Source organism: Electrona antarctica (assembly GCF_951216825.1).
Source record: "Electrona antarctica genome assembly, chromosome: 9".
Lineage (NCBI taxonomy): Eukaryota > Metazoa > Chordata > Actinopteri > Myctophiformes > Myctophidae > Electrona > Electrona antarctica.
Genome location: NC_136790.1, coordinates 43,976,261 through 44,004,177, shown reverse-complemented (window position 1 = coordinate 44,004,177; position 27,917 = coordinate 43,976,261). Strand labels below are relative to the sequence as shown.

The window sequence follows — 27,917 nt, the reverse complement described above, 5'->3', positions numbered from 1 at the left end:
TTACCCAACTATATATTTCTGTAGCTCCAGATGATCTTTGTGCCTTAGACCCGCTGTTTCTCAAGCTAAATGAGGATAAGACAGAAGTTCTCATAATCGGTTCTAGTGAGCAGAAATAATCGATAATAAGCAGACTTGGCAACCTGACTGTAGAAAGTAACAGTACAGTTGTTGTGTATTTTCACTCCCAACTAACCCTAAACTCACTAAAGTAGAGAGATAAATGAACACTCTAGACTAAAGCAAACTGTAGTCATCAGATCGAAGAGAAACAGGCAGAGGGGTGAACTGGAATCCCTCAGAGTAGTATTTATTGCAGAAGTACAAATACAACAAAAAACAGAGCTTCCCCTTAGACCCTGAGCATGGAGCCCAGGGCCCCTATAGTACTGACCACCGGAGCGGCCAGCCCAATACTGATGACTTTACATTGCCAACATGACAAGATATAGTACAGAATTTAATTCAGAGGTGGAGTCAAGATTTACATACATCTCAACAAATGGCATTTGGTTAGCAGATGGCCGTCTCACTGTGTGTTTTGATTCACACCTAAGACCAAGCTTCAAACAGTATAGAACAAAGGCTTAGCCCCAGGGTACTTCATGAGAACTTCTGTGTGTTTGCTTCTCAGAGACTAAACTATTCTGACCAGACAGTGTGGCTCCACTCTCATGAACCATGACATTAGCACAATAACCAAATGTATCTAGTCTAATTATTGCGAATATAGCATTATGGCTTATATTGATGAAATGTGGTTCCATCAGATACGACATTCCTCCCTTGATAAACGTACTACACGTTTATCACAAAAGAAAAGGAACCACATTTGGACCTCCTCCCTTGACACTTGAGAAAAGATAAAAATAAAAAACAACAAATAGGCCTAAGACAAACAAACAATTACATTAGAATTCAAATGGTTACAGAGACAAACGGAATCAAGGTTACATAACTTCTTCAGGCAATTATCATTACATACTTTACACATAACTAAATTTCGGTTCAGCATAAGTAGAATCTTTTAGTGTTCTATTAAAATCTAATCTGAAATGTTGATTGATTACTAATCAACACATTCAAGATTACACAACTCGTCATAAATGATTTCCATTACAGTAAGTTACAAATACAATTTCGTATCAGTGGAGAATTCTCTTTGCGTTATTTCAAACTCTTATGGCTAAAAATGTTACAGAACAATGAACACATCACATGGACCCCTCTTCTTGGAGACCCACATGAAAACTGCCGTCACTTCGTCAACTTTCGACAAAACAAAGACCACATCTCAGCTCGTACTATGCGCACAAACAAAGAAAATCGCATTTTAAGCCCTAGAGAACCACAAAGAGTCAAATTAAACCCTCTTTAAACACTGTCGGCACTAAACGGCTGCCAATTGCCCTGTAATTTAATCACTATCCTGACAAATAAAGAATCCTAAACAGTGAAAATGATTAGTACAAACGTGACGCTAATCAACACATTAAATACTAGACACCACTATAAAGCGAAATAACATCCTATACTACACTGCAATATATTTTTCTCGGCTGTCCAATTTGCCTAGTATGCAATTAAAAATCACTTTCACAACAATACATAACCCAATGTCCATCAGTCATCACGCACGGGCAACAAGGCTGCAGTTCCTCAACGCGCCGCCGGAGTGTGTCCTTTTTCGGCCTGTGTCGTGCACAATGTGTGATCAGTACACTGTACACTACACGGCCGCTGTTTGACACTGTCCTCTTGTCCATTTCGAAATGAATTCTACCCACCTCCTCCCTTCAGCCATGCTTGGTCAAACAGGCTGCATGAAAGTTGCAAACTTCTCTCGCACCGCCGTCGCTCTGCTTCCATTGTCCCATCCAACACAGCACCATTCTCCCCCCTTCCAGACATTATATGAATATGAAATATCACATAAATGACTGGAAAGAAAAAGACGAACGCTCGTGTAGCTACAGGCCCCATCGAAACAAAGATACGCCGCAAAACGAGCTTGCAGATCCGCCGTTCCTGAAGAATGAAATGAACAGTGATCGCCGTCTGCGACCACCTCCGCTGACGAATTGAGCCATGCGCTGATCGCTCCCTTCTCCCGGTGCACGGTCCGCCGACGAACTCCCTCGGTCCGCTGCTCGGTGAAGGCCGTGCAGATCGATCGCCTCCACCGGGTTGGAGACCCGCTGCTCCCCGCCGAGACGTGAAGAGACGCAGGTCCCCGTCGACGCGCTGTAGAGGGCCTCTCCCTCCTGTCCGTCGCCGAGTCCAGGTCGCCGTCCACACCAGAGATTCGGAGTGCACCGTTTGCGCCGTTGTCCTCCACTCTCGCCGAAGAGAAGACCACTTCTTCCCGCTGTAGATGAACGCCGTTTCGCCGAAAAATCAAACTAACCACCGGTTGCCGAAATCAGACTGAAATTGTCCAAAAGCCCCCGCCGGTTCTCTTCTGCCTGGCGCTGGAAACGCCAAAGATCCCGGGTTTCGGCACCACTTATGTCGTGTATTTTCACTCCCAACTAACCCTAAACTCACTAAAGTAGAGAGATAAATGAACACTCTAGACTAAAGCAAACTGTAGTCATCAGATCGAAGAGAGGCAGGCAGAGGGGTGAACTGGAATCCCTCAGAGTAGTATTTATTGCAGAAGTACAAATACAACAGAGAACAGAGCTTCCCCTTAGACCCTGAGCATGGAGCCCAGGGCCCCTATAGTACTGACCACCGGAGCGGCCAGCCCAATACTGATGACTTTACATTGCCAACATGACAAGATATAGTACAGAATTGAATTCAGAGGTGGAGTCAAGATTTACATACATCTCAACAAATGGCATTTGGTTAGCAGATGGCCGTCTCACTGTGTGTTTTGATTCACACCTAAGACCAAGCTTCAAACAGTATAGAACAAAGGCTTAGCCCCAGGGTACTTCATGAGAACTTCTGTGTGTTTGCTTCTCAGAGACTAAACTATTCTGACCAGACAGTGTGGCTCCACTCTCATGAACCATGACATTAGCACAATAACCAAATGTATCTAGTCTAATTATTGCGAATATAGCATTATGGCTTATATTGATGAAATGTGGTTCCATCAGATACGACACAGTAAAGAACTTGGGGATCATTATTGATTCTGAATTGAATTTTAATTCACACATTAATCATGTTACCAAGATTGCCTTTTTTCATCTTAGAAATATTGCACGAATCAGAGCCTATTTGTCACTGGACGATGCAAAAACGCTAATCCACGCCTTTGTTTTTTCTCGGCTTGATTACTGCAATGCACTTTTTTCTGGATTGCCTAAGAAAACAACTGACAGATTACAACTTGTCCAAAATGCAGCAGCTAGAGTCTTAACTAGAACTAAGATGAGAGAACATATTACTCCAGTCTTGGCCTCATTGCACTGGCTTCCGGTTGTTTTTAGGATTGATTTTAAAATTCTTTTACTTGTTTATAAAGCTCTCAATGGTCTCGCACCTTCCTACCTACATGACTGCCTGCCGAAATATGTCCCAAACCGCCCCTAAGGTCTTCCACTGCTGGCCTGCTCGCTTTGCCTAAAAAAATGGCAACTAAAAAATACGGGGAAGCAGCTTTTTGCTTCTACGGGCCGACGGCGTGGAACAAACTCCCACTGTACCTTCGACAGGCAGCCTCTGTAGACATTTTTAAAGCTCAGCTCAAGACCCACTTCTACACCCTTGCTTTTAATTGATTTATTTGTCTTTTAAAAAAAAAAATATTCATGTCCTCACTGTATTGTTTCTTTTCTTTTTTGTTTAAAGCACTTTGAGCTGCATTTCATGTCATGAAAGGTGCTATACAAATAAAGTTTTATTATTATTATTATTTTATTTTATTATTGTATTTTGGATATTTTCGTCAGAAGTATAAAATTAACATGAGCCTGTTAGAGACAGTGGCGTGCACAGACATTTAGAGGGGCAGGTGCTCAAGTGAAAAAAGGGCACCTTGTGGAGCGCGTGGAACCGGCCTGTTGCCTTAATAGTGTGAGATTTATAGATTTTGCGGCCTAAATAATATATTAGAAGCTTTTTATCAAGAATTGATCAATGTCACCATGGTCCACATATTGTACAGTGTACACTATACACTCACTGTAAAAAAGTGTCTATCTGTGCACGCCACTGGTTAGAGAACATTGATAAAAAGTGAAACGGAAGGGCTCCTTAAAGATGGAGTGCCACAATTTTTATATTTTTCCAGCTTTTCATGAGTCTATGTCTATGAGGTGACAGTACTTCATTAGACACCCTGGAGTTGTTTTTATGTGCAATGGTGTATTAACTTTGTATTTAGGGTTTCTTCCTGGAAACTGAACCCTTGACAGTCAAACGGGCCAATGAAATAAACAGTAATATAGTGACACCACACTATCATCCCCTCCCCTAACCCCTCCCCCTTCAGTTCAGGTGGATCACCACCCATCACCACCCACCAGGCAAACCAGGCATACTTAATGAACTGGTGGGCGTGTCCACATAAAAGCATGATTTTAACAAATACTGTACACTTTTTGGAAAAAGTTCTTCCCCCTTATATTGTAATAATACCTGATGATCATGTTTTAGGGTGGAAAGAAATCGTGGCACTCCATCTTTAAATTTCTTTGCTACAGAAAGCAGAATTTACCTCCTAAATAAAAGTCTGGCGACAGCCAGACTTTTACAATTAGATAAAAACCTTGTTCACAGAGATAGTCTATAAAGCTATTTTCATGCAGCACTGTATCTGTGTGTTGATTTCGTCGACTAAAACGAACAATGTTCGTCGACTACATTTTTTCACTGACGAAAACTAAATGGAAACTAACTGAAAACTAAGCTATGATGACTAAAACTAAGACTAAATATACTGACAATCAAATAAAAACTAGACTAAAATGTTAGGAAGGGACTAGTGGACAAGAGATCCATATATGAGTCATTTTACACTTGGTTGCGTGCTGAAAATAGCAAATCTACAAGCTTGTAGATCGGCTATTTTCAGCAAGTGTAAAAACGTCATTACGATGGCCTCAATTAAGGCCCACCAAAATACATTTTAGTCGACTAAATCAACTGTAGATTTAGTCGACTAAAACTAGACTAACACTAAAACATTCCAGGTGACTAAAATGTGACTGAAACTAAATTAAAACTATTTAAGAAACTATAACTAAAACTAAAATCAAAAACAACACAGCACTGAATGCATATTTTGAGTGCTGGGCTGATGCTCGGCTCGTGTTCCTTCCTGTAGCTTCCTGCATTGGTTGTTCCACAGAGCAGAAACCATCCCCTCAGTAACCTCTCGTCACCAGACTTTCCACCTCGGAGGAAAGCCTGGTCTGTGTTCCAAAATCGGCCGTGTGTTACGTTCCTTTAAAGAGGCCCAGACCAAGAGCATGCTTAGACTGGCGAAGAGTATCTCTTCTGACCCCTTACATGTTTTAAATGATGAATATCAACTGTTGCCTTCCATGAGGCGGTTTAGAGTCCCTACATTTAAGAAAAACAGACTAAAGAACTCTTTTTTTAAACCAAAACCGTATAGTGGATATGTTCTTGTTCCTGATTGTTTCTGTGATTTTTGTCCTGTAATGTCTACCATTTTGTAATGTATTGTCTATGTCTTGTCTGTTTCTTGAATGGTGACGTCATGGACGCAAAACAAATTTCAGTGCAAGCTGACAATAAAGTTGTATCGTATTGCAGGGGTTCTCAACGTTTTTGGCTATTGAAAAATAGCAGATCTACAAGCTCATAGCGCGCCACGAGCTTGTAGGTCTGCTATTTTTGAAAAATAGTGGGGAAAAAAATGATTATAATTTGGGGACCCCCTAAAATAATTTGGCGACCCCCCGAGGGGTCGCGACCCACGGGTTGAGAACCCCTGTCGTATTGTATCGTATCGTGATCCGACCCAATCTAGGCATGGTTTTAGACCAGAAAGAAAAACTAAAGGTGGTTCCGGTTTTTCAGCGTTTCTGTGTTTTTTGTCCCCCCCTGTTAGTTTGTAGTCTCGCCAGTCGCTACGAGTTGGTACAGTTGGGTGCCACCGATATTGTCCCTTATCATTTGACCCATTTAGGCCTGACCTCAAAATTTTAAAAAATCCTTCTAAATCCTCCAATTTTCTGAAATAAATATTTTCACGATTTTTCAAAAATAGCAGACCTACAAGCTCGTAGCGCGCCACTCGGTGGCGCGCTATGAGCTTGTAGATCTGCATTTTTCAATAGCTAAATTATAACATAATGTTTAAAACACCAAAAGGGGTTCCCGCCCAAAATGGGTTAACTGTCCTTTTGCGCAGATCACGCAAACCTCAGAAAAAAGAAAAGGACAATATCGATGGCCTCACTGTACTTGAAGAAACTTGTCGGATTCATACGCCGCATCAATGCTTTTATCGGGTACGCCCTAAAATGATGATGCCCTTGAATTGATAATTGGGTAATTCTGGTCGCGGAAGGAGGTTCCGGTCTGATGACTATAAACCAGTGACTACAAGATGACGTATGTTCTTTCCGCTCACGATCGGTTCAGAAACCCGAAAATGCTATGCCTCCCAGGCTATCCCCTCAGAGGCATGCATTTGGAAAGCCTTGTCCCATGTTGAAGGTGTCAAGCTGACCACCAGTTGAATTTTTGCCCTTCCTTGGTCTCCTTGGAGGGGACTAATGATGACTTCTGGGAGTTTTGCTTTGCTTTGACTGACGGATCTGGGTTAACCTTATTATTCATGAAAAGCGCTGCGGACAACCAAAAAAGAACACGTTAGTCTGGGCCTCTCAGTGTGCTTAATTGATCAATCTATTGCATTGATGTACATCGTGAAAAGTTATTGTTATCATGCTGCCTGCTATTTGTGAGACATTATTGTGTTCACGACTGTAACTTCAACTACTTCCAGTATAGTTCTATAGAAGCCTGATAGATTTCTCCCTGCGTCCATCTCAGGAGACACGCCTGTCTATTTCTGTGTGTTTTTTCATAAATGGTTGCTCTCTTGTTACCTCCACCATTGATGTTATATTGTCCTCCCTCCCTCCCAGTATGCCTGTCTGCCTGTCTGCCTGCCTGCCTGTCTGCCTGTCTGTCTGCCTGCCTGCCTGCCTGCCTGCCTGTCTGCCTGTCTACCTGTGCAATCCATCTCCAGTATGTCTGGAGCATGCAGTTCTGAATGAATTTGCACAACAATTGGGGGGAAGTAGGTACAGATTAACCTTTCACACAGTTGACCAGAAGGGGATGTTTGACTGTCACAAAAATGCACATTTCTCTGAGTCTGAAAATTAAAGCATGAGGGAAACTATTGCGCCTTTCTTCGTCCTTTGTTTTGGGTTAACTGCAGGAGCAGTACGTGGTCTCAAAAACATAGAAGAAAACTTCAAGTGTCTTATTTATCGTTACATCCCATATACTGCGAGAGTAACATTCTTTGGTGTACAGCTCCTCAACATTGCAGCAAGAATAGCAATACAATAACAAAATATAACAACAATTGCACACTACACGACACTTTGTCGATTAAGAATAATACTATCTGTTCTTCCCCAGAGATGCTCCGGGCTGAGGCTGACTGCAATGATTAAGATAGCTTACACAACACAGCAGTTTAGGCACCGTGTGTCAGAGCAGGGAATGGTGTTGGGAAAATTCTCTTGGATGTTTGGACCCTGAAAACCATCCCCAGTGTCTCCTCTATAGCTGCCTGTGAGGTATGGAGTCTGTATGGACCACAACATAAACCATCCCCTGTCTCCTCTAGCTGCCTGTGAGGACTGAGGTATGGAGTCTATGGACCACAACATAAACCATCCCCAGTGTCTCCTAGTAGCTGCCTGTGAGGTATGGAGTCTATATGGACCACAACATAAACTCAGCTAATGTGCAGCCGTGCGTGTTGCCAGATTCAGCGAGAGAAGCAAGCAACCAGGTATCCGAAATTGAAGTCCAAACATAGAACTAGGCCACACGCACGCACGCACGCACGCACGCACGCACGCACTAACAATGTCCATTATTAGGCTATGAGGCTGAAACATACTAAGAATATACCAGCATCAGTAAAGTTTAAAAGCATAGACGACATAGTGCTCAGCCAGGCTTTCACGAAGAGCCTGAGAGCCCACTGTGAGGAGATTGGACTGGATGCTCTCAGTAATTCTAAGACCTTCTGAAGCCTTTGTGAGCTAGTCCTTGGGAATTTATAAACCACTTAGAAGAACTGAGATTCTTCTCGGGCAGCAAAGGGACTGACCTATTGGGAGAGATATGAAGAGTGTGTCCCACTTTGTGTCCTATATATACTTAGTTCACTACCTCTCTTCATGCTCGCTCAGCTGTTGTTTACTCAGGGCCCGTCAGCGTCTTGTTTATCCAATCTGAGAACCCATCGTTAAAAAAAAATCACACCTGTGTGAACTGAGTGGTGTAAGGTCTTATATAGACTGATCAGCTGTGGTCTGACGTAATTAAATCAGCATCAACCAATCAGCATCAACCATGCTCATTTTTTGGTACGAACAGACGGACAGACAGACACGTAAACTAACAAAGCCAGTTGTAGGAGTGGTTTACACCACTCAGAAATCACACCCGTGTGTACTGAGTGGTGTGAAGGTCTTATATAGCCTGATCAGCTGTGGTCTGACGTAATGTCTGACGTAATGAAATCACACCTGTGTGAACTGAGTGACCGTAGCAACCATGCAAATTTTTTGGTACGAACAGACAGACAGACAGACAGACAGACAGACAGACAGACAGACACGTAAACTAACAAAGCCAGTCGTAGGAGTGGTTTACACCACTCAAAAAGAAGGGAAAAACAGTGCCCTTTTTATTGACGGAGTCAACAGTCTGTCTCGAGAGACTAAGCTTTATCTGACATTTTTCACGTGCAGCAGATAGTTCTGGCGGTGCATGCTCATTGGCTGTCCGGCCGGCGCCCTTTGTTTTGGAGGTAGTCATTATCTTTACCATTTTGGAGATTGCTTAACCCATTTAGACCTGAGAAAAGATTCTACATCCTGACAGTTTTCTGAAAAACCCTATGTTTCTATGTCAACATTTTCATGTCAAGGACCCCCAAAAATATATGTAATTGGCCGCCAACCCCCATTTGAAAATATATTCTTCCAGGGACCTCCTCACCAGAAGCAAGAAGATTTGACTTAAAACGTTCGCTCTGAAAGAATATATATATTCAAAGATTATTCAAAAATAGCAGACCTACAAGCTCATAGCGCGGCACTCAGTGCCGCGCTATGAGCTTGTAGGTCTGCTATTTTTAGATAGCTAAAGTAGAACATAATGCTTAAAACACCAAAAGGGGTTCCCGTTCAGAAAGTACAGTATACAGTATTACAATGCTGGCCATCTTGTCCCAGACATCTAAAAAATGAAGCCATTTGCATGATCGTCTAGGGCAGGGGTTCTCAACCCGTGGGTCGCGACCCCTCGGGGGGTCGCCAAATTATTTTGGGGGGTCCCCAAAAAAAAAAAAAAAAAAAAAAAAAAAGTTTATTTTATTTTATTTTTTTCCCAACTAAATGGATGGAAAATCGAAAATTAAGAGTTTACATGGTACACATAGTACATGCATACACCTTCCCAAATGATTATATATGGTTTCAGTATTTATTTATGGTGTATTATTATTAAGGTTATTGTAGCAGTCAATTTATATTGGGGGTTGGGAGGGGGCAGGGTGGGGGTCCCGAGACGTTGCCAAAGCATTTCCGGGGGTCCCCGGCCAAAAACGTTGAGAACCCCTGGTCTAGGGTCCTTTAATCACCCTATGCACTTTGCTAACCGGGGTCCCGCAGGGGTCTATATTTGTCCCTTCCTTTTTTCTTCCTCTTTCTTTTTATTGTGTTTACCTCTAACAAATGTTTTCGTCAAATCTAAAAGCTCTCTCTTTTTTTCCTCTAAAATTTGATCCCACAATTTTGTAACCCATTTTTTTTCACCTGGTGCCAATGCCTAAGCTGTAATCCTGAGCGCTACTCTCCTTCTGCCAACCTGGGGAGAGCCCCGGACTGAACTCATGCCTCCTTCAATGCCTGAGGAATGAGCAGGCCGCTTCTTATCACCTGACAGGGGGAAGTTTCCCCCGGTAGGACATATAGCGTACGGAAAGAACATGTTATTCCAACCAGTTCCATTCCCCTCCATCAGGCGCTCTGGCTGACCAGGGGGAGGCAGTTTAGAGCAGTGTTTCCCAACCAAAAAACATGCAGTAATCCTGGTCTCTAAACTTTAGAGACCAGGATTACTGCATGTTTTTTGTGAGGGTACCTACCCTAGGGGACACGGGGAGAACATGCACACAGAAAGGCCCTTTCGCCAACGAAAAAGCTCTACACAAATAGCTTATCTACAAGCTCACAGCATGTTGGATTGTGACACATTGTGAACTCATATTTTCACCAAATGTACAATCTCAATCCAAGGAAGGGCTTGTATACACATGTATTACCATACAATATTGTAAGCCGAAGAGACAGATATAGTGAGTCATAACAGGATTGTATCTAAGCACACGCACGCACGCACGCACGCACGCACGCACGCACGCACGCACGCACGCACGCACGCACGCACGCACGCACGCACGCACGCACGCTGGCTCCCTAAGCAGAAAACTGTTTTACCTGTACGTCGGGCTGGCTCTGCCTGGACCCCACTTTGAGAACCCCCTGGTTCAAATGGTAACTTGCATTTATCTTTTGTACACGACCTCCATCCGCGAAAGAAAGTGAATTAATAAATATGGTATCACAGCTTTTATCTATGTTTCATAGGACACATCTATTTTTCATGTTTTCTTCACCCAGAGTGTACCCTGGTGTTCATATTATACTGTAACACTGTATATATCCTTCTCTGTACATCACAACAGCTTATTAGTGCTGAGCTCCATCTCATCTATCTACTGTACTATTATACAACAATATTCCTCGGGAGAGGACATACTCTGATATGTTTATACTATAGTCTCTCTTTTCTTTACTTGATATATGCTGCATGATTATCCCTGTGGAGTTTATTACTGTAGGCTAATAATTAACAGTACCTCTCACTCGCTTCACTTGACACCCTCTGTGGCAGTGGTGTAAAGTAAGTAATACAGTAAGTGCATTTACTCAAGTACTGTACTTAAGTACAATTTAGATTTTTTCATTATTTTTCTACGTGAGTATTTCCAATTTTCAATAATTTTACTTTTACCACTACAATTATTTGGAAACTTTAAAGATGGAGTGCCACGATTTTTTCCACCCTAAAACATGATCATCAGGTATTATTATAATATGAGGTGGAAGAACTTCCAAAAAGTGTACAGTATTTGTTAAAATCATGCTTTTATGTGGACACGCCTACCAGTTCATTAAGTATGCCTGGTTTGCCTGGTGGGTGGTGATGGGTGGTGAGCCACCTGAACTGAAGCCGCACCCACAGCTGTAGTTGTTTGATAAAGGGGGAGGGGTTAGGGGAGGGGCTAATAGTGTGATGTCACTATACTACTGTTTATTTCATTGGCCCGTTTGACTGTCAAGGGTTCAGCCTCCAGGAAGAAACCCTAAATACAAAGTTAATACACCATTGCACATAAAAACGACTCCAGAGTGTCTAATGAAGTACTGTCACCTCATAGACACATGAAAAACTGGCACTCCATCTTTAACTACTAGTTACTTTGAAGATTTTGCTTTGAAGATTTTGCCGGCAGCCACTGAAAGGCAAGAGCTGTTATGACGTAGCCTGTGAGGATCCAGCCTGATTCACTACGTTCCGAGAATTATTATTTTTTCTTCACTTTGTTACTACTGAGTAGTGAAGTGACAGAAACATAATAATAATCCAATGTATCCAGGCTGGATCCCCTGTAGCTGCTACCATGGCCCGCTGATGGCAGTTTGGCACCTGATTATTTAATTTGATATTGCATTGAGATAAGTGGTTCCCCTGTTACAGGGCATTTTCAACCACAGCAGCAGCTGAGGGAATGTATATGGTAAGAGTCATTTATGAACTGCGGTGGTGGAAAAAAGTACTCAATTGTTTTAGTAAGTAAGTAAAAGTACCAATACTGCAATGTAGAACTACGTTGTTACAAGTAAAAGTACGGAATTGAAAATGTACTTGAGTAAAAGTACAAAAGTATTGGCATCAAAATGTACTTAAAGTACTAAAAGTAAAAGTACTCATATTGCAGAATGTCCCATTTCACAAGTTCAAAATGTGTACAAAATCTTTTGAAAATAGCCGATCTATCATTGTGAGCTTGTAGATCGGCTATTTTCAAATAGTCTAATGTATAGGGTTGGAGTGGTTAATGTATGTAAAATTAAAATCGCCAAAGTAACTAGTAACTTTTTCAAATACTTGTAGTGGTGTAAAAGTAAACATTTTGGCTCTGAGATGTAGTGGAGTAGAAGTACAAGTACTGGAAATTGGAAATACTCAAGTAAAGTACAAATACCTCAAAATTGCTTGATAGTACTGTACTTAGTTAGTAAAAGTACTAAGTTACTTTCCACCACTGATGAACTGTGGTGGGTGTATATATCCTAGCCTACATAGTTTTCAAAAACGCAAAGTTGGCTGTCAGACTGATTACGCATAATAGCAGTTAGTTATCATTCAAAAAAAAAGAAAGTACAGTATTTGTATGTGACAATTTTATTTAGAATTAATTTTATTAGAATTTATTTCGTAAATATTATAAATGTTTCCAAGAATGGTCAACAATATAACTAAAATAGCTGATCTATACCAGCTCTGTGATGGAAATGTTTGGGACCTGTTTTTGGTCGGAGGCTTTATTGGCTCATATAAACTTTCTAAAACTAATCCCATCATTACTTCACAAGGTACAGGTGTGCAATTTGTATAACCATATCATATCATATCTTATCTTATATTATCTTATATTATAGTATCCTATTAAAAGTAAGTTACGGACACAATTCATTTTCACCTCAATCAGCTCCTCTTTGTCTAAACTATGGACAAAGAGGAGCTTGTGAAATGGGACATTCTGCAATATGAGTACTTTTACTTTTAGTACTTTAAGTACATTTTGATGCCAATACTTTTGTACTTTTACTCAAGTACATTTTCAATTCCGTACTTTTACTTGTAACAACGTAGTTCTACATTGCAGTATTGGTACTTTTACTTAAGTAAAACAATTGTTTCCACCACCGCAGTTCATAAATGACTCTTACCATGCATTCCCTCAGCTGCTGCTGTGGTTGAAAATGCCCTGTGACAGGGGAACCACTTATCTCAATGCAATATCAAATTAAATAATCAGGTGCCAAACTGCCATCAGTGGGCCATGGTAGCAGCTACAGGGGATCCAGCCTGGATACATTGGATTATTATTATGTTTCTGTCACTTCACTACTCAGTAGTAACAAAGTGAAGGAAAAATCAGGCTGGATCCTCACAGGCTACGTCATAACCACCTTGACACCAAACATCTTGACAGCTCTTGCCTTTCAGTGGCTGCCGGCAAAATCTTCAAAGCAAAATCTCCAAAGTAACTTAAGTTAAAGATGGAGTGCCACAAACTTTGTATTTTTCCAGTACAGTACAGTACAGTACAGTACAGTACAGTACAGTACAGTACAGTACAGTACAGTACAGCATCATATTAAACTAGAAAAAGTGCCCTTCTGGGCACAGGTCTCCACCAGGAGGATGTTGTGTGTGTGTGTGTGTGTGTGTGTGTGTGTGTGTGTGTGTGTGTGTGTGTGTGTGTGTGTGTGTGTGTGTGTGACGCGGCTTGGCCTGTTGTAGCGCCACCATGAGGCTGATTTGAAAACTGTCAAGTGGCATTTCTTCCTCAGCCTAGTGGGAATATGCATGCACAGTTTCACCACAATCGGACGCTGCGTTGAGTAATTGTGGCAATTTGTACAAAACGGGTACAAAGCGGGCTACTCCTGAAAGGTTTAGAAGCCAATCGTAGGCAATGAAGGTGGATTATGAGAAATCAAACAAACGCGTCTTGATCACATGACTATGGAGTGCATGTGTACCGATTTGCGTGAAATTTGGATAAAATCTGAAGGAGTAATATTAGAAAATGTGTTTTACATATGTCGGCCTCCTGGTGGCACTATAAAGAGCAGATGTGAAAAATTCCAGGCAAAGGTTTTTCCTTGGCCTCTAGGGAGTTGGCATACAAAGTTATCCACAGATCCGTGCAGTTAGAGGTAAAAACACTTTTCGGCAAGTTATAGCGCCACCATGAGGCTGAGTTGAAAATGTTCACGTGGCATTTCTTCCTCGGCCTAGTGGGAATGTGCGTGCACAATTTCACGGAAATCACACGATGTGTCCATGATTTGCAGCATTTTGTTTGAAACTGAGCACTCCTGCAAACTTTGGAAGCCAATCTTAGCCAATCAGGATGGAGTCTGAGAAATCTGAAAGACCGGTTTCGTTGAATGGCTGTAGAGAGACTGTGTAACAATTTGCGTGATGTTTGGACAAAATCTGTAGGTTGTTTTGCACAAAGCGGCCTCCTGGTGGCGCTATAACAGGCCGTTCTGGAAATTCTGGAGCAGAGGTTCATCGTTGGCATCCAGGGAGTGTGTGTGGAAAATTTGACATCGACCGGGTTAACGGTGCCGGAGATTAGCTTTTCACAGACGGACGGACACACACACACACACACACGGACGGACGGACTGACGGACGGAGTGCAAAACATACTCTCTCCCCATGTGGAGACAATTAGCAGAGGAGCTTGTTGGATCATGGAGAGAGAAGAGGAGCAGCATTTGGAAGCTGTTTATTATGGAAACACGTTATCTTGCTCTGCCCAGCTATTATTTGTATGAGGCGCACGCACGCACGCACGCACGCACGCACGCACGCACGCACACACACACACACACACACACACATTTTAAGAATGTATTTATGTCCACACAAAGGGAAATGCACAAGGGCACAAACATTATGGGGGCAATTATGTTACAATCACAAGCCTATGACATACATGTCTTGGAATCATAATACAGCAAGAATGTCACTCAGCAGCATCTCTAATAGCCATATTCGTTCACACAACGGTGCTCAGGACTAGTCTCATATGGTGGCATCATAGACAGTACAACACCACGCACGCACGCGCACACACACCTGTCACACCGTGACAGGCGTGACAGATTCATCATCAACAAGCATGTCATGTCATTGTACTTACCATTTTTGTCTGCTCTGCGAAAAATCTGGAGGGGAAAGAAAAGTGAGAGAAGATTGGTTTCGGGGGTTGTAGGCAAGATATCATTGATTATCTCAGGGCAATAAGCAGGTCCAGGTAATTAAAATCATGGCAATTAATATAAAAAAAAAGTCATTAGAAACTTGAACTATAAAACAATTTAATTATAATACAAGAATACTTTTCCTCATGCAGAGTCATATACTGTAATTATGATGTTAATGCTCACAGAGCAATTAGCCCTGAACTAGACTGTAGCAGGTATGTAACAATAAATCAAAGCTAAATGATTCTCAGCAAAAGCATCCAGTATAATGCATTCAGCCATGTACAGTATCTATTCTTTATTACATGGCTTGGTTGAATGCTTGATTCTGATTGGTCAATCGCTGAATTCAGCGGTGAGTTATTTCTTGATAATGACCGCTCCGCTCTATAACAGACCCGATGCCTAATCAAACCCTCTGAGCACCATGCAGCTGCACGGCTGCGCCCCGCTTGATTTACTGCTGTTTCCAACATGACAGCCATGTAAACACACACACACACACACACTGACACACACACACACACACACACACACACACACACACACACACACACACACACACACACACACACACACACACACACACACACACACACACACACACACACACACACACACACACACACACACACACACACACACACACACACACACACACACACACACACACACACACACACAGGGCGACTGTGGCTCAGGAGGTAGAGCAGGTCGTCCAATGATCCATGGGTCGGCGGTTCGAATCCCGGCTCCTCCTGTCTACATGTCGAAGTGTCCTTGGGCAAGACACTGAACCCCAAATTGCTCCCGATGTGCTGGTTGGTACCTTGCAGTGTCTGCCTATGTGTGCAGCCCCACTCGTTATGTTATGGATATGGAGGACAGGTCATTTATATCCTATAGGCCATTGCTGCATTTGTATGTCTGTCAGAAGATCAATGTTTTCACCCCCTTTGTTTATGTGAGAGCTAGCATAAACTCGTTGCTGTCGGGAGGAAACCTCATAACTCCATTTTTGAGGTTTTTGAACCAATGGAACGTAGTAAAAAGTGCTTTGGACAAAACCTCTTAACTACATTGGACCCTCAAAATGTCTGCTAAAGCAACTAACTCCACCACCTCTCCCCCTCTCATGGAAGTAATTGACAATATATAAAGTTACAACACCAACTTTGATGAGGCTGTATTGCTTTGTTTTAAAAAATACAAGGTTTTCTTAATTTCCTGAAAACTTTATATTTTTCATTTCCTGAAAAATGAACATTTTGGAGTTATGAGGTTTCCTCCCGACAGCAGAGATAGCATGTTTTTTGTCAGGTGAAACCTGACCAGTGAAAGCTCATGAAATGTAGAAGCCCTAGTCATACATGAGTCATACTGAGGACCTAGTCACGATTGGCTGCAACACGCACTGCTGTCATCATGTATTGGTTACTCAGGTCACATGACCAGGAAACAGGTAACAGGAAGCTGGTAACAGAAATCTTTAGAGACACGCAATGTTATGTAACGCAATGTTATGATTGAGACCGGCCGGGTGAGAGGAGCGTTCGTTACTAAATAAAGAAACCTGCAGCGCTTCTTTCACCTGACAAATATCACTGTGTGATCATTTCTTGTTTTTTTGTTTTTTGACCTGGCATGCTATGTATAGTTTCAATGTACAGATTAATACTATTTTTTTACTTAGACTGATGCTAGGTTCTTGGTTTACCTATGATCCTAGATCACTGAGGCACTACTACACTATATTACCTTGTTTACTGCAAGTCGATTTGGATAAAGCGTGTCTGCTAAATGCCTAAATTGTAAATTGTAAAAATTGTTGGAATTCACCCTTTGTCAGCCTTCTGATTGGTCCCTGACTGACTGGCTCATGCATACTCCAGTTTTAGGTGATAAGTTATCACCTTCACCTATCACGTATGGCGTAATGTTGTAGTTCTCTAACCCTTAAAAAACTACACCGCGGTGATAAGCTATCACCACAAACTGGAGTATGAATGCAGCTTAACCAGCAGGCTCTTTCTGCCTTGTTCCGCCCTGTTTCCGCCTTGTTTATGTTGAATTTGCTAAAACATCTTTTGGGGAAAAAACTAAAAACAAACAACATGATGCACCTGTGATGTTCCTTTTTACTGACACCAAGTTTAAAATAAGAATTGAGTGCACAGAATATCAATATGAAGCAACTGAAAAACATGTTATTTCAATGGTAGTGGATGGAGAGAGGATTTTTGTCCAACCACGAAACGGCAATCAATGGGTGCGAAGTGGGGCACAACCACGGGCGGGACTTGACAAAGGGTGAATTGGATGATTTGTTCTCAAGTCGGTATAATTCAAACGTTTTCCAAATACAGTCTTATATTCAATATGCCAACGCTGTCAGCCTGTCATGTTGTTGCTGCAAATGGAGGCTGAAACCAAACCATCAGGTCTGCAGTGCCACTGTGCCAGTGACCAATTAACTAAGAGAGGAGATGAAAGACCAAAGCACTTTCTCCTAAAGAAAATTGTCATTCCCAGTGTGGAGACTGGCATACAGGATAAAATGTGTTTTTTGTTTCATTTTGCTGGCACAAAGATATGTGCGAGCCATTGCTCTTTTTAAAGGACCAAGCAGTCCTGAAAGGACTTGGTCCTTTATTGTTTTTGTAGTTTTTTTTCTTCTGCCAAAAATAGCAGTTCTGGCTGAACCGTGCAGTCGGTTTTCGCGAAATTTGGAGATATGATAGAGGGCCATGCCAAACGGTGAGGATGCGAAGCCCACAACCATTGGCCAAAGGGTGGCGCTATATTGAAAATGCAAACTTTGACCACGCATAGCTCATGAACCGTTTGACCGTCAGCAATGAAACCTTGACACACATATGCGCCTCCTCGTGCCGAACAAGTAACGTGCTCTTACTTTTGACCTCTGACCTTTAGATCACCCGCCATTTTGAATTATATGAAAATCAATTATAATGCATCAAAATCAATTAAAATGCATGCATTTTGCATGCATGCAGTCTTATCGCTGCTTGCAGCGATTTGTTTCTAGTTTTGTATTCTTTCTAATAAACAAAATACACATGACACATGACACACATCATCATCATCAACAACAACAACAGGGTCTCCCTGCACGGACATGGGAATGTATAGTACGTTTGTACTTAAGTGAAAAAATGAAGGTTTTATGAGCCAATGAAAATTGCCGTTTTGTGAAATTTTGTCTTTACTTTGTTCTGTTGTAGTGCCTGTGGCTTTGCTGACCTCTGCTGGTCTAAAGTGCCTCACCTGTCAATCACCGGAGAGTTCTGGCTGCCACACCCTGTGTCAGCTGTTCTTGATTAGTTGCAGGCTATATAAGAGGACCTGTGGCCAGCAGCTCATTGTCTCCCAAACACCCAAACTGAAAAGTTGTGTTTCCTTGTTGTTGCTGTTATTAGTTAAGTTTCAGATGGGCTGGTCCTAAGTATTCTTTTGGGTGTCCATCAGTCCCTGTTTTGCAATGCAGGATTTTAAATAAATATGTATATATGTGTATATATATCTATATTTACGCCCACATTTGTAGTAACGTGTAGCCTACTTGACAATGTACCGTACCCCAAAGATCCCAATTAACAAGATTCATGTCTGAGGCTGAATAAATGCATATGAGAAAGCAACCCCATATTATGACGAAATAGCACGGAATTGCAATTCTGTACAGAAAACGCAAAAATCCGTACTTATTACACGACGGACGGAGGCGTGGCTTTCACTAGTACGGAAGTGCTATTTCACCGTGGCTGGGTGGGTTTGGGTTTGACATTCTGTCCATGTTGGGTTACAACACGAACGGCTGAGTCGGAAACTTTGCAACGCTTGGCACGGCAACTTGCGGCTCGGCCTGTGGCTCAAGTTCGGTGAAGACGGCGCCCCTCCATCGTTGTCTAGGGGGAGGATTTCAGTGTCATATGTACGGATTTGTGGGTTTTCTAGGCAGTACACAGCTGTACCTCTCCACCAAAGCCATCACCCCAACCACCCACTCCACTCTCACTGCCTGCCTCACAGACATAAAAACATGGATGCAAAATAACTTTCTCAAACTCAATTGCAATAAATCGGAAATCATTATCATCGGTCCCAACTCCCTCACCAATTCCACCCAAGATTTTTCATTAAACATTGACGGATCCACTGTTACACCCTCCACCCGCATCCGCAACCTTGGCATCATTTTTGACCCCACCCTTTCATTCCTCCCCCATGTTAACCAAGTCACCAAAACCGCCTTCTTCCACCTCAAGAACATTGCCCGTCTCCGACCCTCTCTGTAATTTTCCGCAGCTGAAACACTAATCCACGGCTTCATCACATCCCGCCTTGATTACTGCAACAGTATCCTCTACGGCACCACCTCCAAAGTCCTCAATAAACTGCAATATGTTCACAACTCAGCCGCCCGTCTACTCACCAATACCCGTTCCAGAGATCATATTACACCAGTCCTCCGTGACCTTCACTGGCTACCGGTTAAACAAAGAATCCACTTCAAAACACTCCTGACCACCTACAAAGCACTAAACAACCTGGCTCCCCCATACCTCTGTGACCTCCTCAAACGTCATGCCCCCTCCCGCTCCCTCAGGTCTGGTGACGCAAACCTCCTCGACGTCCCCAAAACCAAACTCTGTACGTGGGGTGACAGAGCTTTTGCCTTTGCTGCCCCAACCCTGTGGAACGCCCTCCCTAAGGCACTCAGAGATGCCCCCACCCTCCAAAATTTCAAAACCGCCCTCAAGACCCACCTCTTCAACATTGCCTTCCCTAGCTAACCCCTCTCACTGTCTTTCTTTTTAATGTTTTTTTTAGCTTTTAGTGTTTTTCCTTTTTCTAATAAAGTTGTTTTATTTTGTTGTTACCTCTGTAAAGCCACCCCATGTAAAGCGTCTTTGGGTACTCAGAAAAGCGCTATATAAGTTTGAGATATTATTATTATTATTATTATGTACGGCATTGCAATTCCGTGCTATTTCACCGTGTTTGGGTGAGACCGGCCGGGTAGGAGAACGAAGAAAGATAGTAGAGATGATGTACAACTAACTGGTAATCACATGCCATGCTACTCTTTCACAGTGCGAGCTGTCTTAAAAGTCAGAGAGAAAGATTGAGAGAGGTATTACTATGGCATGCCTTGTGCTCTACTGAGTGCACCTTTCTAGTTGATTATTCAGTCCACTCCAGACAAGAGACCAGAAGAGTAAAACTAGCATGCCAACTGCTAATGGTATATCAGTAAACAGAGCAGACAAAAAATACAACGTTTCGGTCTCACTGGCCTTCGTCAGGTAATTAGATAGATACCTGACGAAGGCCAGTGAGGCCGAAACATTTCATTTTTTGTCCGCTCTGTTTTAAAAGCTTTTAAAACGGTGTGAGCAGCAAACTCTTTATACAACTAAATCACAAATGATTCCCTGACTCCTGTCCTTTGTCATTATTCCATCTTCATCAATACCTCTCTCTCTCCCTAGGCACAGTATACACTTTTTTGCTCATCTGGACTCCTACCAAACATCACAATCCATTACAGGTAGAGCTAAAAGTCACTCCCTGGCATAGCTGTCTGCGTCTTTTGGCTCTCTGGTGTCAGGAGATAATAATGCATCATTTACAGCAAGCTCCGAAAAGGTCAGTCCTCCTGCTTCCCAGAGCGCTGCTATTCTGATGTCACGTTGGCAGATGTTGCGACAGTGAGATACTGTATACTCACCTCGGAGGCTTAACTGATACTGATGGATCTTCACAGGGATTTTTTAATCTGGGTAAGGCATTCTACGGTAAATTATGAAGCTTGTGAACAACATTCATCCACTCCACTATCTCTGCCAACAGTGTCATTTTATTTTCCTTTTTATTAATGCACAGATCAATAATTAATTTCATATGGAAATGTTTGTTTTCCTCCTCTTCTGAGCATTTTGCAGGCTATTAGACGTCTAAAATACGTCTAAATGGCCATCTAAAAATGGGTTATAAGTGGTCTAAAAATGAACGTTTTTTTTTAGCTGTCTATATATAGACGGTCTACTCTACTGTATATGTAGATGCTAATCAACGTCTAGAGAGAGAGAGAGAGAGAGAGAGAACAAGAACAATGGAAGAAATGATTTGACCACCCTCACCACAAACACAAATTGTTCCTGACCTGACCTGAATTGTTCCTGTTCCTGACCTGAACTTTCTCCTTTTTGAGACACTAAAGGCCTCATCCTCTATTAGCGTGGGCTGCTGCAGCTTGTACAGTACATTCCTCTCCCTGTTTCTAATCTACACTGCAGCTACTTGGATCAATATACTAAGAAAGGGGGTTTGTAAAGGCTTTCGCTTGTTATCTTATCTTCCACATGGAAGAAACTCATGCATGTTTGTAGAGTACGTCAACCTGGCTGTACAGTCTCATGCTGCAACAAGGGACTCATCCACAAACAAACGGAAATTAGACCATGGGCTATACAGTATCTTGCGCCACCCCTTAACCCGTATCCCTAAACTTATTTGCCATTTTTTACTATTTTAAAAAACCTTTTAAAATAGTTCAAATAGCTGATCTACAAGCTCACAACATGTAGATGTAGATCGGCTAGTTGAACTATTTTAAAATGATTTTCAAAATAGTAAAAAATGGCAAATAAGTTTAGGGATAAGGGTGGCGCAAGATGGAGCCCTATGTCTTCTAATTATATACTTGGTTGTGCATTATTTTGTGCACTGAAAAGAGTACAACCTCAGAGTCACAACATGTCGCAGTGAAATGTGGGCAGAGCCATTTTAGTGTGCGCAGTATTTATCTCTGGATCGATATCTCATGATGAAGTGTCACTAGCAAAGCTTAAGCTTTTAGAGACAATAAAATTCAACCCGCCAGTGGTGGATCATGGATCAGCGATTCTCAAAATTGGATCCAAATGAATTTTACGATCTCAACAATACAAGCTAAGAAGCTTAAAGGTGTAGTGAAATGAAAAATACGTTTTTCACACTTTTAGACCATATCCATGGTCATCATATGGGCATACCTAACAATGGATGCCAAAAAAAATGTGAAAATTCTCATTTTTGTGTGTTTTTATATCAAAAGTCCATAAATTATTACTTCCTGAAAACGAAAACGTGCTGCGTGATGACGTGTCGAGGCCAACATCGATAAAAGCCAATAAAAATGAAGCTCACCAGTTTAATTCCCCATATCTCCGCATCCGTCCAGCACAGGCTGCACAGCTGCTACTGATTACAGACATCTTCCGTTTTTATTCCCATTCAAGATAACATCCAGAGAGTGTATTACTCGGTTTCAACTTAATCATCACGCTAAAAATGTATCTGAAAACATTATAGGGTAGAAATAGGCGTTTCACTACGCCTTTAACACACGCGCCACACACGCTGCAGTCATGTATTGGTTACTCAGGTCACAGGAAACAGGTAACAGGTAACTTTTGGCTCTCTGGTGTCAGGAGATAATAATGCATCATTTACAGCATTTTTTTATCTGAGCAAGGCATTCTACGGTAATTCTCTGGATCGATATCTCATGATGATGTGTCACTCACTAGCAAAGCTTAAGCTTTTAGAGACAATAACATTCAACCCACAGTGGTGGATCATGGATCAGCGATTCTCAAAATTGGATCCAAATTAATTTTACGATCTCAACAATACAAGCTAAGAAGCTTAACATATTGTGTGGGCTGCGGAGAAGGCTCATCTGACAAAGCTTATTATTTGTTATTTCCCTTTTTGGCGGGGCATTCTGGTCAATCAAGCCATGAGGCAACAACTATAACGTATTCAGCCGCTCTCATTAAAGTGCTGGCAGTGTCATAATAGTGCAGTGATTCTCAAACATTTTAATTTCAAATACCCACCAGTATATTAGTATGCAGTAGGCAATGTCTATATGTGTTAGTCAGTGGCTCACACGCCGTGAGGCGGGTGGCCTAGGCCCATGGCTGTGAATGATGTCTTGTACTCTCTGAAAATAAATGGAACTCCGGAAGAACTTTCATCTGCTTGCCTGTGCTTCTTCATCCATCTATCTGTCTGCAGAACTTCTCCGTATTTTTGCCTGAGTGTTTTTATGGTACAGTACATTATGTCTGTACCATACAGTCTCTCTCCTTTGTAGTAAATATACTTCAAGGCCCCCAATCAACAGTACACTGTAAAAACCCGTATAATTTAAAGCTAAGAGTGTACAAATTGCATGTACTCTCCGAGTTACAGACCTGTGTAAAGGTTTCTTTGGTTCCTAACTATCAGTCATTCAGCCAGGGACCCCATGGAATCCCCTGAAGGACCTCTGGGGGTTCCTGCTGGACCCCAAGGTGAGAACCAGTGATCTGTCGAACGCATCCTTCCTTGGACTCCATGCATGGCTTTTGAAAATTACGTCATATGGCAGCAAAGTCTATGGGCTTTTTGTCAGGTGAAACCTGACGAGTGAAAGCTCATGAAATGTAGAAGACAGGTAGTCAGTGTTTCCACACCTAAGCGCAAAACGGCCGACAGCCGCGCACATCTTACGCTGTCCGCAGCTTATTTTCCGAGTTTTTAGACAGCTGGTGGATGGAAATTAAGCTCCACCTCCGCGGACGACTTGTGCAAAGGAGAGCGTTTCCGGGAATCTGGCCGTCGCGCAAGTCGTCCGCGGGGGTGGAGCTTAATTTCCACCCACCAGCTGTCTAAAAACCCGGAAAAAGAAGCTGCGCACAGCCGAGAACGTGCGCGGCTCTTTAGTAAGTCTGGCAGCACCTAGACATACATGAGTCATACTAAGGACCTAGTCCTGATTGGCTGCCACACATGCTGCTGTCATGTATTGGTTACTCAGGTCACATGAACAGGAAACAGGTAACAGGAAACAGGTAACAGAAATCTTTAGAGACACCCAATGTTATGTAACGTAAAGTTATGATTGAGACCGGCCGGTTGAGTAGAGCGTTCGTTACTAAATACAAAAAACAGCGCTTCTTTCACCTGACAAATATCATTTCCTGGGGGTCTTTAGAGTATGTGTGTAATATGTGGTTTTTAGATATTTTAGAATTTACTAGTGAGCCCAGTGTCTCTGATGTCATCGACTCTGGGCTCACTTCCTTCCTGGACTACAATTCCCATAATGCTCCGGTGCACTGCTCCTCCTTGTGGATAGGGGGAGGGCTGTCTTACTGAGACAACATGTAGTCCAGGAAGTAAGTGAGCCCAGTGTCGATGACCGTCCATGACATCAGAGACACTGGGCTTACTGCTAAAATCTAAAATATCTAAAACCACATAATATTACACACATAAAGACCCCCAGGAAAGTGTTCTAAATCTTCTAAATGTCATTAACATATATTTTTTTGCAAAAAGGGTGAAGTTTCCCTTTAACAACGTGAGACATCATTTGGCCAATATAAATATAGTGGACGCCCATGTGCCCTCACTTCAGTGTGATTTTTCAAAGTGTGTGCAGATGTACTCCATATCTTAGTTTACAGCTGTGTGACTTATGGCAGGACAGTTCAATACAAAACAACATTTTGCTGTCTCTGCAGAATAATTTTGGCCCAGCGGGTGCCATTTCAGTCTCCCCATAAGCCAATCTTTAAAAAACCTAACCCAGTTTCTGGAAAGGACTCTTTCCAATAAATATAGCATGCACTAAAATAAACAAGGAGATGCTATAGGAAGGCTTCCTATAGCATTTCCTCATGTATTACTGATCGCATAATATATCACATGGAACTGCAAGACTTATTTTTCCTTCGCCAAAACAAAAGATATTATACAAAAATATCTGATGCTTATGAGCAGTGAGGCAATTTAACCCATTTAGACCTTAGACGATTCTACAAATGTCTTCTAAATCCTGTAATGTCAAAATATCCACCGCGGTGGCTGAGAGCAGAGCCATAGAGTAATGGTTGAGACGAAACAGTGAAAGGTCCTGAAAGATACATAACGTCAGTCTTACCCAATACCCAATCTTTCTGTTTTATGAACACAAGGCTGCTGTACTTTATACCTCATACTAAGCATTTAAAGTATGAGGTATAAAGTACAGCAGCCTTGTGTTCATAAAACAGAAAGAATGTTGAATGTTGCCACTACTGTTGGAGCAGCCATAAACTACACAGCTTCATCCCGATGTTCTGGGCATCTTTGTAATGTTAGTGTTAGTAAAAAGCAGGTAACGTTTGAGGCAGACTAACATCAGTCACTCTAGACTCTACAGTTCACTGTAGTAGAAGATGTGCGGATTTACCCCGCAGCTATGTCGGCTCCGCCTACAGGAAATACGTAAGCTGCGACCATGAGACCCGTTTCTGAATTCGTCTATATTCAAATATTTGCGCCACATTTTCACGATTTTTCAAAAATAGCAGACCTACAAGCTCGTAGCGCGGCACTCGGTGCTGCACTATGATGCTTGTAGATCTGCTATTTTTCAATAGCTAAAGAATAACATAATGCTTAAAACATCAAAAGGGTTTCCCGCCCAGAATGTGTTAAAGGGTAACAGCTATGATTTTTCTTCAGAATGTTAATGTTTAATTTATGCTCCGTTGTATGTCTGATGGTGTGGCACACCAAATATGCATTGTGAGCTTGTAAAATAGTATAAACCGGGCTTAAAATTATTTTGTATCATTACAAATCTTTGGTCTGAACTAGGCTTAAGAAACAAACATGTATTTGTAATATGTAATATCTATTTGATGATATTACCATGTTTTTTGTTCTTGCTTTACTGTAAATCGCTCTGAGCGTCTGCTAAATGCCTAAATTGTAACGGAATATGCATGTACAGAATCAAGACCTGGGAAAGGGTATTTTATGTACAGGAGATTTCAGTGGACAGGACATAGTCTGTTGTTTCTAGAAATACACTAAAATATTGTGTCTTGGCTTGAAAATAATTGGACTTTTTCTGACTTGACCGTGCACTGTGGCGCTCTGCAGCGGCTGCTGCTGCTGAGCGCGGAGCAGGTGCTTCTGTTTCGCGGACTGGAGGCACATGGTAATCATCTCCGTGCAGGCGAGCATCTTGTCTTTCAATTATGTCCGCCAAAAAAAAACACCTTTTCCAGAATAACTGCTGCTGATTTGTCTTCTCTTGGTGTTGCCTGTGTGTGTGTGTGTGTGTGTGTGTGTGTGTGTGTGTGTGTGTGTGTGTGTGTGTGTGTGTGTGTGTGTGCGCGTGCGTGCGTGCGTGCGTGCATGTGTGTGTGCGTGCGTGTAGATGGTGGAGGTGACTGCTTTTGAATGTGTCTGGAAAAGCAGCACAAGAAGGTTGACAACTAAATTGTCAGGCAGACTGCCATGCACACACACACACACACACACACACACACACACACACACACACACACACACACACACACACACACACACACACACACACAGACTGCCTCAGGCAGTATTTGCTACTGGATCTACTGTATATGGTGGAATATGTGCATTAGTACAGTGACAATATGCTACATGACATGTCCTTATAATTGGACCCTATGCAATGCATGAGAGGGAGCAGAGAGAAGACAGTCAAAGAGGCTCTGACACATCGTTAACGCAGCTAGAGGCTATGCTGATGGATGAGTAAGAGTAACTAATCCAGTTTGAGAATACAAACAGAACTAACCTAACTAGAGCAGTGTATATATACCATATCAACGTCTTTCCTGACATTATCATACATTTCATACAACACTAACAACAGACCCCATTTTTTTAAAAGGTAAATATCCCTTTTTTTCATTTCCTAGGAATGTTTTCAAATGATTTCAAAAGATTTTCAAAATATAAAATCTAAAAGAAAAGGTTGTTGTACGTGTCGTCGTGAGCTTAGATTTTGCCTATTTTCAGTATAGTTTAGGTTCCCGGGGAGCAGGGACGTGCACACATAGACATCAAAGGGGGCTTCAGCCCCTGCCCTTTTACCCTTCTGTAAAACAACTGAGAGACTGCCCTCTCCAGACCATGAACGCAGCATTTACTATGGTGAAAGAAATGCAAAACGCCACTCCTTTCCTTTCCATGCCATACCAGAAGTCTCCTGAACTTGGAATGCAGCATTTTGTGTTGAACAAATTTGTTTCGAAATCCATCCAAGTCGTCCACCCGCATCTCCAGTAGATAAAGAGTGCTGGGTTGCGCCCCGAAAATAGCTGATCTACAAGCTCGTAGATCAGCTATTTTTGTCCAAAAGTGCCCTCTTATGGTATTTCAGCCCCTGCCTCTCCAACACTCTGCACGTCCTTGCCGGGGAGACATGCTATTTCTCTTTTGGGTCTCAAGCTCAAACGTTTGGGCGCCGCTGAACCACTGAGGATGAGGATCTGATCATTGATGGATGAGTAACTATCCTTTTGGGATGGAGGCTCTCTCTGGCACCCTAGAAGTGTCATTAACAGATACATGAAGTACTTTATTCCATCAGCAATTGACGTTCGTTTTAAATTGGACAGACTAGCTGCTTGCAGAGCAGAACGCTATTCTACCCTGCATCCAAAAAACAAACAATGAAATTACTTGTTGTTGTATCTGTGCCATTCATCAATG

At 42.2% G+C, this 27,917-nt stretch overlaps 1 protein-coding gene across 1 annotated transcript in view; it reads right to left on the bottom strand.

Annotated features, from left to right (window-relative positions):
* Positions 1-26,402, bottom strand: part of necab3 (N-terminal EF-hand calcium binding protein 3) — a gene marked incomplete at its 5' end in the record, with an annotated part of 84,085 nt that extends 57,683 nt beyond the window's left edge. The window contains 2 exons of the mRNA XM_079510417.1: positions 15,263-15,287; positions 26,292-26,402. Of these exons, the coding sequence (XP_079366543.1) occupies positions 15,263-15,287; positions 26,292-26,402 (136 nt within the window). The remainder of the gene's footprint in view (positions 1-15,262; positions 15,288-26,291) is intronic.
* Positions 26,403-27,917: the final 1,515 nt, after the last annotated feature.